The sequence below is a fragment of the Triplophysa rosa genome, linkage group LG3 (genome assembly GCF_024868665.1).
Source record: "Triplophysa rosa linkage group LG3, Trosa_1v2, whole genome shotgun sequence".
Classification (NCBI taxonomy): domain Eukaryota; kingdom Metazoa; phylum Chordata; class Actinopteri; order Cypriniformes; family Nemacheilidae; genus Triplophysa; species Triplophysa rosa.
In genome coordinates, this window is record NC_079892.1 from 768,964 (window position 1) to 781,092 (window position 12,129).

Sequence of the window (12,129 nt, forward strand, 5' to 3'; positions counted from 1 at the left end):
GATTGAAATAAATCGTAAATTCTGCGGGTTAGAGGCCCTCGATTGAAATAAATCGTAAATTCTGCGGGTTAGAGTCCCACGATTGAAAGATCGTAAATTCTGCCGGGTTGAGTCCCGAGTCGGCGACTCATAAAGGAATATTCCAAAGTTGTTTGTTGTGTGTTAAATGTTAAGAGTTGAATGTGAATACTGTAAAGGCGATTGAAGAAAAAACGTTGCGTCACAGAGACTCGTTGAGAAACTGAGACGTTGCGTCAGTAATTAAGTGATTAATTGAAAAACTGTCACCCAGACCACCTTATACTATAAATTGGAATAATATAGGCTGTAAAAATTGTGAACAGTACAATTGTGTGTAAAATGGCTGAATTTCAAAAAGAATGTGATGAATACGGATGTCTGCCAGTGTTGCTGCAGTGGCAAAAGGTTACGGATATGCTGTTAGCACAGACAGAACCACAAGATAAGAAACAGAGACAGAAAGAAATAGACAAATGCTGGGTAGGATTATGTGATGATTTTGGTGGGAAAATGCAGAAGAAGTGAGAATGCCTATAGCACCGAAAGTTAGAGAAATGGAAAAGAAAGCACATAGTAAGTTACGGAGACATGTTGAAGAGAAAGATAAGGTTAAGTGGTATAATACAGGGAAACATAATAGCGAGGAAGAAAATCTAAAAAAGACATTAAGGATGTGGACCAGAGTGGCTTTAACGACTACAGCACTCAGCTCGCAGAAAGTACAGAGTGGAGAGAGAAAAGAGGAAGTGAACAGCTCAAGAGTCAGAAAGATACAGGAAGAGAAAGCAGGAAGCATTCAGACTAACCCTACAGCTCCTCCCCTTCAGAAACACATACCTTCAATATATCCTTCATTAAGCCATCCTCCGCCATATGAGCCGTCCCACCAGCAGATGGTGGTAGAGATAAACAGTGGAGAAGTACATGTAGACCTAACAGGAGTTACAAACCAGATACAGGCTTTGGAACAGAAATTTGACTACCTGGTTCAGGCAGTAAGGAAGGATGTGGATGACACATTGCATAAAGCCAGAGCAGCCATAGAGGTGGTGGAAAACACCAGGAATAGTCAGAAGGCGAACTCGACTGATGAGAGTGAGGAAGCAGATGATGAGAGTGAGGACGAGGATAAGAGTAAGGAACCATTACGCACACAGCAACCAAAACATACATCAACACCCCGCTGTCTTAACGAACAGGAAGAATCACTTAAGGTGCAAATTACAGGGGACATGATTGTCAATGGACCAATAGCAACTAGATTGAGAAGCAAATCGGGTCCATGGGAAAGGGAGTTTGTTTTATATGGTCCAGGTAATCAAATAATGGCACCTCAGATACAGGCACCATTGATGCAGAGACCAGGTGGGAATCTTCAGTACCAGCCCTGGTCACATAGTGATATGACAGCAATAGTGAGTAAATTGCCACCCATAACATCTGGAGGCAGCAGATGGCTGAGAAAATTAACAGTACTCTGTCATGGCAATGATTTGGCATTGGGTGACATGAGATGCCTGTTGGGACAAATACTGACAGCCTCACAAATGCAGAATTTGGAGGTAGATACTCGCACAACAATGGATGCAAAAGAGACACCATTAGCAAGGGTAAGCACAGAAATTGGCAAAACACTTAGACGGTTATATCCTGTACCACCAACGGTATACCAAAATGTAAAATTCCGCATTAAGCCAGGTGAGACTGGAGCGGCCTATTATTTCCGTTGTGCTGCTGAGTGGGAACAAATGGTGGAGGAAAACAGTTTAAATAACCAGGTGACACGAGACATATTAAGAGAAGCAGTAATGACAGGAGCTCCGAATGGAGTAAAACAAACAATGGAGAATAACCCAGATATCCCAGTGGCAAGTAACGAGGTATGGGAAAGACATTTAATGCACCACACAGACAGAGCAGTTGAAAGAACCAATAAAGAAGAAGAGGAACTAGAAAAAGTTAAAACCCAATTGTTGAAGTTACAATTAGAAAAAGCCAAAAGTGAGGGCACAACCAAAAAGGCCAAGCAAATGCCACAACATACTCCCAATGCACCCCAACCCATAGACCCATATCAAGGACCCCCTTACAGTGGTTTTCCTTATGGAGGACCGACGCACCACCATCCATATAGCAACTCACATTATGCCCAAGGATCAAACCGTAGGCAGAGGCCCACCTGGAGAGGCAATGGACGAGGTAGGCCGGAAAGAGGGAGGGGAGGGTTTGAGAGGGAGCAGTGTTTTGAGTGTGGTGAATATGGACACTGGGTGAGAAATTGCCCACAGAAACCGGCACACAGTCAGGGCCAAAATAACGGTCCACCTGCGGGGGGATGGGGTCCCCGAAGAGGTGGCACCGGTGGTCAAGGCAGGGGACCACAAACCCCATACAACCCGGGGCAACGCCTCTCGTCACCCTCCAACCTACAGGTGCCTGTGCACCCAACATGGGGCCCGGAGGGTGGGGCGGAGGAATGTTGAAGGGGCCCACAGAGAACCACCATGAGAGGATTGGCTGAACCTCTCATGGAAATAGTGGTAAACCAACAACCACTAAAAGCTCTGGTAGATACCGGGGCCACATACTCCACTGTAACGAAGGGCACAATTGACAACAGCGATCTCACAAATCGCACAGTAGGAGTAATAGGATTCTCTGGTGAGGTAGAAAAATGGCCTATGACAAAGTTGCTGAGGGTACAAATTGATAAACAAATATTGACGCACTCATTCCTGTACTCTTGTAATGCTCCCATCCCCCTTTTGGGCAGAGATCTATTGATCAAGTTAGGAGCTAGCATTTTATGTTCTCCCGAGGGAGTGATAGTGAAATTTCCAGATGGTTCAGAAACGAATTGTTCTCTTTCAGGTCACACCACAGACAGTCAGTGGATGTTAACAACATGTGGTGAGTTAGAAGATGCTGATATATATTGGGTTGAGCTAGATTCCAGTGTAGCCCCTAATAGTATTGTATCAAGGTATAATGAACATCGCCAATGGATAACAAACATAGACATTTTCCTGCCACCCATAGACCCCTTACATTGCACATTGTTCTATGATAGGGATGACACCACACAATACCAAGATCTGTTTCAAGCAATAGAGGACAGTAAATGGGTGTTAAGGGGATCTGGACTCATGATAGGAAAAGAGGGAGTAGTTGCACCAATTTTACTGACAGAAGAGCAGATGAAATGGTATGAAATGTCTGATACAGCTGCACCACACATCTCTTTAGCATTACAACCAAATCATGAGGCTAGGGAGCTAGGCAACATGACTAAGAGATTGTTAGCAGCCAAAGATTGGGAACCCACAGAACATTGGGGTATCCTATATTCAGATACACAAAAAGCATATTGGGTGCAAGACCATACAGAAGACACAGGGGTGTTGACACACAAACAGATCTCTAGAAGCCATGGTAGGGAACAGACAGACGCTGATGGAACAAGTAAAATGATTGACACATTGCCAGATAATCTATGGTCTAAAGGACCAACAGATGTAGGGTTTTGTAACATCAAACCTGTTAGCTTCAAATTGACCACCACCACACCTATTTGGGTCCCTCAGTACCGCAACAAACCAGAAGCAGAAGAAGGTGTAGCCACCACTGTTTCCGGACTGATTGAAAAGGGAGTGATAACCCCTTATAGGTCCAATTGGAACACACCAATTTTTCCAGTGCCTAAACCAGGCACCAATAAGTACAGGTTGGTGCATGATTTACGCAACATTAACTCTGTCGTGGTAACACCCACCATGACTGTACCAAACCCATATATTGCACTGTCTATATTGACCCCAATGCACCAATGGTTCACGTGCATTGATTTGGCTAATGCTTTCTTCTGTATTCCAATCGCAGAGGATTGCAAAGCATGTTTGGCTTTTACATACAGGGGCTGCCAGTATTCCTATAACAGACTACCGCAAGGATTTATTTTGTCACCAGGAATTTTTAATCATGTATTAAAACAACAGCTACAGGACTGTAGCTTACCAGAGAACTGTGTCATGATCATGTATGTTGACGACCTGTTCTTGGCAGCCACAACTGAAAAGGCCTGGCTGGAGGCTACCAGACTTGTGTTGCTTCAGTTGCACAAGTCTGGTTTCAAGGTAAGCAAGGACAAACTGACGGTGTGCAGACCTTGTGTTACATTTTTAGGTCAACTGATCACGGCACAGGGATCAACTTTGACAGGGACACAAAGACAGGGTATACTCAGCCATCCTAAGCCAACCACAGTGAAAGACATGTTGTCATTTTTAGGCCTCACAGGATTCAGTAGGCACTATATCCCTATGTATGTTTCACTGACTACACCACTCAGGCAGTTGGTTAAAGAGCATGGCATGAAAAATCTGAAAGCAGAACTTCAGTGGACACAAGAGGCTGAACGGACGTTCATTGACCTTAAGACACAGCTAGCTCATCCTGTGCACCTGAACTGTGCCAACTATGAGTTACCTTTCTTCCTGGATGCCTCAGAATCTGGCTCCAGCGCACATGGTGTCCTGTTTCAGAAAGACCAAGGCAGGAGAAAAGTGTTGATGTATGCGAGTGTGTTGTTAGACTGTGTAGAGCAAAGACAACCAATTTGTTCCGATTTCAGCGGTTTAGCTAAAGTTGTGCACAAGAACATCACACATTGTAATGGGCCACCCATTGACAATACTCACCACGCACTCCATCATGTCATTCGTAAATTCAGCATCATTCACGTTCTCACCACTGAGACAGAGAAGAATAGCTAAGATTTTGACCAGCCCCAATCTCACATACGCACATGAAGGCATCAATATGGCTGATCTAATGGGTAATGGACAACCACATGATTGTGCACCCATCACTGAGAGAGCATCCAAAGTAAGAGGAGATCTATCTGCGGTGCCGTTGACAACACCACCGCTAGTTATGACATTGTTCACAGATGGTTGTTGTTTCAGAGCAGAGGATGGGAGTCTGAAAGCAGCCTATGCCATTGTGGAACAGCAAGGAAGTAATTTCATGACCAGGGAGTCAGGGCAATTGGAAGGAAGACAGTCAGCACAAAGAGCTGAAATGATAGCAGTAACAAGAGCCCTTCATTACGCCGGTGAGACCCGTGTGAACATATATTCCGATTCAGCATATGTTGTAACAGCTGTCCACGTGGAATTGCCCTTATGGCAGAGATGTGGGTTCACCACATCAACAGGTCGACCAATTACACATGCATGTGAAGCCAGGGACCTTTTAGAGGCCCTGATGATACCCAAAGAGGTAGCAGTTATTAAATGTCCAGGACATTCAAAAAATGATTCCCCTATCACTGATGCAAACAATGCAGCTGATTTAGCTGCCAAAACTGCAGCTGGCTATGTTGCAACTCAACAGGTGGTGAGATCAGACAGAGCCTGTAGTTATCTTTTGCCTCGTTTCACTCGAGAATATTTGATCAAAGAGCAACAGAAATCTGGCCCTGAAGAACAATCAGTCTGGTTGCAGCATGGAGGTATATGCTCGCCAGATGATCTATGGCAAGCGCCCGACGGACGTCCAGCATTGCCTGTCTCTCTGACCAGTTCAATGTTGACTCAAGCCCATGGGGTAAGCCATGTCAGTGACAAACAAATGATGAGAGCCCTAGAACATTGGTGGCATCCATTTTTGCAATCCATGGTGTCAGGTCATGTGACAAGTTGTTGTATCTGTCAGGAACACAATGTAAAACCTAGCATCAAACCCAAAACGGGTTGTTTCCCTTTGACATCTGGTCCAGGGGAAGAAATTGTGATTGATTTCACGGGCATGATCACGAACGCAAACGCTATGTTTTGGTGATTGTTGATTATTTCACTGGTTGGCCAGAAGCATATCCTGTCGGCCGAGAGGACAGTACGGCTGTGATCAAGTGTTTAATCAATCAATACATACCACATTACGGGTTCCCACGTCGCATCAGGTCGGACAATGGTAGTCATTTTAAAAATGAACATCTGAAAATTGTTGAACAGGCTCTAGGCCTCACACATGCGTATGGTGCGGTTTACCATCCGGCCAGCCAAGGTAAGGTTGAACGCCTTAACCTGACGATTAAACTAAAATTGGCTAAAATCTGTGCACAGACTAAATTGAACTGGCTGTCAGCTTTACCCATTGCTCTCATGTCTATTCGTTCTTCTGTCAACAGGATCTCAGGCTTTACACCTTTTGAATTGCTTACAGGTCGTCAATTTCCAGGACCAACCACGGCGTTGAGAGAGGACACAGTGCAGCCATTGTCACATACTGTGTATTTTGATAAACTAACAGCTCTGATTCGAACCTTTTCCCATCAGGTAACTCCTGTACCAGCACAACCGGAGGAACTGCCATCTCCAGTCACGACAGACTGGGTCAGGACGAGAACATTCCGTAGAAAGTGGAGTGAACCACGTTGGTCTCAACCTCTACGTGTAACAGCTCGCACCTCACATTGTGTGCAACTCCAAGGCAAAGGAGACACTTGGTTCCATTTAACATCCTGTGTAGCTTGTGACCCCCCTTCTAGGTCTCTTGCTGACACTGGTTTGGACCTGAGGACTCAGGTCCAAGAGAGGGAGGATACAGATACAAAGAGTGACGGTAAAACAGACACTGAAATTGCCACTGGACAACACCAACAGCTCCAAATTATACACAAAACAGGCGATATTGTGGTCTAGATAAACTAGACTTCAAGAAAGTGCAAAAGATTCTGAGTGAAGTGTTCACGGACGTGAACATACAAATAACCATTTATTCCTTATAATCAAGTTTTCATTATTGTGTGATTTTGAGTGTTTTTCAATGTGTTTTCTTACAAGTTTTAAGGTATTACTAGATAAGAAGTGTTGATTTTGTGAAGACAACAAGTGTATTACTAGAGAGGGTGAATATAACAGCAACAAGATGAAGCTGTGGGAAAATTGGAAATTGTTATGTGTATTAGGAATAATTGCAGGCATCATTGTAGGGATAATATTTGGAATACAAAACAGTCAAGAAGGCAATAGACCTGTGGATGTTGTTGTATTCCCTGTATTAGATCACTGTGCAATAGATTAATTGTTACAGCTATTGAAAAGAAAGAATCCCCACCCCCATACAGTATGCCTTTGTTGTCAAGTGATCTTGCAGAAGATGAAGGAGAAGATGATGTGTGACCTCTTATGAGGTCAAGAGAGGGAATTGTGGAAATATTATTCAGTTAGAAGTATGATTTTATTACCAATATAATCAATAAGGGTTTTCTTTTATGCTTGCTATTTTTTGCTCAGAGTGAAACCACAATGAGGAACAAACTCTATGCGTACGTGCAAGACAGCACACACACACACACGCACCCAAAAGGTCAAACAGAGGGGGAATGTTATGAATTAATCCAATGCATATGTTTTAAGTATAATCATGAGTTTTGATGTGTTTTATTAAATCATAGGATTAAGAAACAATGCTGCATAATTAAAAGCATTAGATGGTTGAGTTTTTTACTGAAAGTATTTTTACATGTTGTTTTGCGATATGAAACTGTCTCTAGACGATACTTCCTCTTTATTAGCAACTGACCACACGTTGCAAAACATGTGTCATGCAAAAAAGATGTTTTGCAGATATGCATGGCGATTGGTGCAGAAAGACCAGCACTCCTTACAAGGCAGGGGAGGAGTCAGAAGATGCGAACGACGTCACATACCAATTTGAAGAACGTCTCTGTGCAAATTTTTGAACATGCAGGACTGCCTCAAAAGTCCAACAGAGCAATTGGCGTGCTGACTGCAGGAATGTCCACCAGAGCTGTTGCCCATGAATTGAATGTTAATTTCTCTACCATAAGCCGTTTCGGAGAATTTGGCAGTATATCCAACCTGCCTCACAACCGCAGACCACTTGTAACCACCACAGCCCAGGACCTCCACATCCAGCATCTTCACCTCCAAGATCGTCTGAGACCAGCCACCCAGACAGCTGCTGCAACAATCGGTTTGCATAACCAAAGAACTTCTGCACAAACTGTCAGAACTGAGTGGGCAAATGCTCACATTCGATGGCGTCTGGCACTTTGGAGAGGTGTTCTCTTCACGGATGAATCCCGGTTTTTACTGTACAGGGCAGATGGCAGACAGCGTGTATGGCATCGTGTGGGTGAGCGGTTTGCTGATGTCAACGTTGTGGATTGAGTGTGTGTGCGTGCTTGTCTGTGTGTGTGTGTGCGCGTGCACGTCTGTGTGTGTGTGCGTACTTGTCTGTGTGTGTGTGTGTGTCTGCGCGTCCGTGTATGTGACTATGTCTATGTGTTAGTACGTGTGCATATTATGTGTGTGGAGTGTTTTGTATGTGGGTATGTCTGTCTTCTGTGTTTTCACCTTTTTCTTGTTTTTACAGGTACAACTTTAATTATTTTGCTTATAGTCAATATGTCTCATGTACAGCTGCTTTGTAACAATGAAAATTTTAAAAAGCGCTATATAAATAAAGTTGAGTATTGTCCTGCAGGCTTCACTTCCAACACACCTATCTGTCATTTTCAAGCAATCAGTAATTAATTGGTTTCATGATATTGTTCAGGTGTGTTTAATTAGACCAGTGTTTCCCAACCCTGGTCCTCGGGGCACACCTTCCAGAATGTTTTAGTTCTCTCCCTACATGAAACACCTGATTGATTAGTTGATTCAGGTGTTTTATATAGGGAGAGATCTAAAACATTCTGGAAGGTGTGCCCCGAGGACCAGGTTTGGGAAACACTGAATTAGACTCTGGAAGACAATGGCCCTCCATGACCTAATCTGAGACTGTTTAAACAAACTACAAGTTTTGCATTGCCTATACAGAGTAACAGTGATAACGGTGTTAGTTCCCATAAACATAAGTTCTTTGAAAGATAACATGTTTTTCATCTTTCTGTGTTCTTTTGTTTGAACACAAAAGGTGAACCAGCAAAACAAACCTCATCAAAATCACCCTATGTCTACATAAAAACCACACATAGACAGACCAAATAACATGAAGGCAAGAAAACAATGATTGGTTGTATATGTTTGGGTGAGCTAACCCTTTAAGACCCTAAATAGCAATAGTTTGAAGTATGAAATGTATGTATGCATTTATAATATTAGTGGAGTACTGTTAAGTAAACTTAAAGGTGCAGTTTTGCACGACCAAAACAACAACAATGCCATAGCTTGATGACACTGTGAAAGAGCGTGGAATGATGGGATCTGTTGTCTTCAACTCCACCGCTGATGGCCATCAATCAGACGGGAACGAGAAATCATGTTAGCAGATGAGGTAAAGTTTTATAATTGTTGTGAATAATTGTGGTCCATAAATAATTGACTGCTCGAAACAAGTTAGTGGCTTGCTAGACGCTAGGGATGCAACAATACAGCTCACCCACGGTTCAATACGTCCTCAGGCACGTAGGCAGGGCTCACCTCTAGGGCCTTGGAAGAAAATAGAGCACCAGCATATTTTCATCATGCCGAAGGCTCGTGTGGTGTTGTTGCATTGGTGCACCACTGGATGGCGCTCGGGTTTCTTGAGTTGTGTGGAGGTATATAGAAAGAAGTAGAGATAAGAGCGTCTGCCTGCATGCTAAGCTGACTGCTAGTTAGTTAATAAATGTTACTGAAAGGAATCTACGGTCTCCAGCTTTTTGTCTACATTAAGACATAACAAATTGGCGACGAGGACGTTTTTTGTACAAGATTTTCTGAGGGTGGCTTCAGTAAGTGCTCCATTTCCCAATCATTTTTTGCCTTGTCCCGGTGAGCCTGCTATACCGCTAGTCACATGGCTGAAAATGTTCCGGAACTACATGCTAGTCATCAATGCTACTGGGGATTTATGGTCAGAAGCCAGAAAACGTGCTTTGCTTCTTCACTGCCTCGGAACCGAAGGTCAGAGATTGTTTTATACACTGCCCAATACCGGTGACGATCTAGCTGATGCTATTACGGCTTTGGAACAACACTTCGTTCCGAAAAGAAATGTGGTCGTGGAAAGACATGCTTTCAGGAAACGCATACAGAGGATAGATGAAACGGTAGTATAATACATTGCTGCATTAAGAGATTAAGCGACTACTTGTGAATTTGCTGACAATCTTGACGATATGTTACGTGATCAACTTGTTGAAAATATTGTTAACCCTCGCATTCGTGAAAGATTATTAGTGGAATCTAAATTGACACTGGAGACTGCAATTACAAATGCCGCACAGCTATAGACCGCTGATGCTCAGGCAAAATCGCTGGCTACGAGTAACGTTCGCTCCAGTTCAAGTTGTACATGCCACTCCTGCTTCTGGAAGACAGCGTCCTAAGGCCAAATTCAAAGCACGTACCTCATCAAAACCACCTGCTTCTGCTCCGTCAGCTCGAACATGCTTTCGCTGTGGCTCTGCTGGACATCTTGCAAACGCACAGAACTGCCCCGCTGCATCTGCTAAATGTAAGAATTGCAATAAGATTGGACATTTTGCAATAGTCTGCCGTTCTGCTCCTACTCATCCAGTGCATTCAGTTGAATTGCCAGAGGTCTGTATTCTCCATCTGCCTGGAGCGACTGACCGTCTGATGTGTGAAGTGACCGTACATGCCTCACCTGCTGCTACCCCTGTGTCTCTTCAACTTACTGTGGACTCTGGCTCGTCTGTGTCCATCCTGCCGAAACAACTGTGTGAACAGCATTTTCGCACTGTGCCGTTGCAAGCCCCTGCTGCCCGTTTAGTTACTTACTTACAAGAGCCGATTTCAGTACTAGGATGTTTATCTGCTACAGTCACTAAATATGGCATTACCTGTCCTGCACACTTCTTCATTGTTGACACTGGCACTGCTTTTCTAGGCATGGATCTGATTAAGGGACTTCAGCTGCAATTTACTGGACACACTGTGTGCACAATCCCTTTGGATGCTGAGTCGGATACAGAACCCAAGTTTGTTGCTTTACTGTCTTCTGGTCCGATAGCCATATCCCAGGAAGAATTTGCTACTGCCTCTGCTCACTGTTCTGAACTCTCTGCGTTGCGCGCACAAATTGTGAGTAAATGGCCTTCATCTTCCGCTGCTGTGGATCCTGTGATTCGTCCATACTACAAGCTCCGACATGAGTTCAGTGTGCAAGCTGAGTTTGTGTTTAGAGGATCTAGACTGGTTGTGCCTGGAAAATTGCGTGAGTCATTGTTCCGTATTGCACATGAGGGTCATCGGGGAATTGTGAGAACGAAGCAACGCCTGCGTGAGATGTATTGTGGCCAAACATGGACACATTTGTGACAGAGAAAATTGCTGCTTGTCATTTATGTCTTTCTCTGGACAAAACTGCGAAAGCCTCTGCTGTTCCACTCCAGCCTGTTCCTTTACCTTCTGCACCGTGTTGGACTTAATGGTCAGTCCTGTATGCTCAAAAATTTGCACGGAGACGTTCTCCAAAATTAAACAGAAGTTTTATTTATCAGATGTAAAAAGTAACAAAGCTTTGGGTTGTCAGTCGCTCTCCACACTCCACCACAAGCCAGCAACCCAGATTATTCAAAAAACACACATATATATTCAGTATTTGACGTCGTTCTCATCTTCTGACTCCTCCTTTTTCTCTGTGGAGTATTGCTCCCTAGCAACCAATCACCGTGAACCAGTTTATCTGACTCCGTCCTTTTTTCTTAGTTCCTGCAAAACAACATCTTCTCACAACACATGTTTTACATCCTGTGGTCAGTCGCTAGTTTTGAGGAATGTTCTCTAGAGACAGTTTCTTTTGGGGAGTGTTCCCTAGAGACAGTTTCTTGTGGCCGGACAACATACCAACATTCTTAACATTCTTTTAGTAAAAAAGAAAACACTCAATCATCTAATGCTTTTAATTATGTAGCGTTGTTTCTTAATCCTATGATTCATTAAAACACATCACAACTCATGATTATACTTAAAACATATGCAGTGGATTGATTCATAACATTTCCTGTGTGACTCTTTGTGTGTGTGTGTGTGACTCTTTGTGTGTGTGTGTGTGTGTGCGTGCGTGCGTGCGTGCGTGCGTGCGTGTGTGTGTGTGTTGACTTAGTTAAATTTATGGTTCCAACCCCCA

General features: G+C 43.6%; 1 protein-coding gene across 1 annotated transcript; it reads left to right on the forward strand.

Annotated features, from left to right (window-relative positions):
• Nucleotides 1-361: 361 nt before the first annotated feature.
• Nucleotides 362-6,852, forward strand: LOC130552267 (uncharacterized). The gene is given in 3 exon segments (XM_057330487.1): nucleotides 362-4,676; nucleotides 4,678-5,533; nucleotides 5,890-6,852. Coding segments are annotated over 3 exon segments (5,820 nt in total). The 5' UTR covers nucleotides 362-548; the 3' UTR covers nucleotides 6,726-6,852.
• Nucleotides 6,853-12,129: the final 5,277 nt, after the last annotated feature.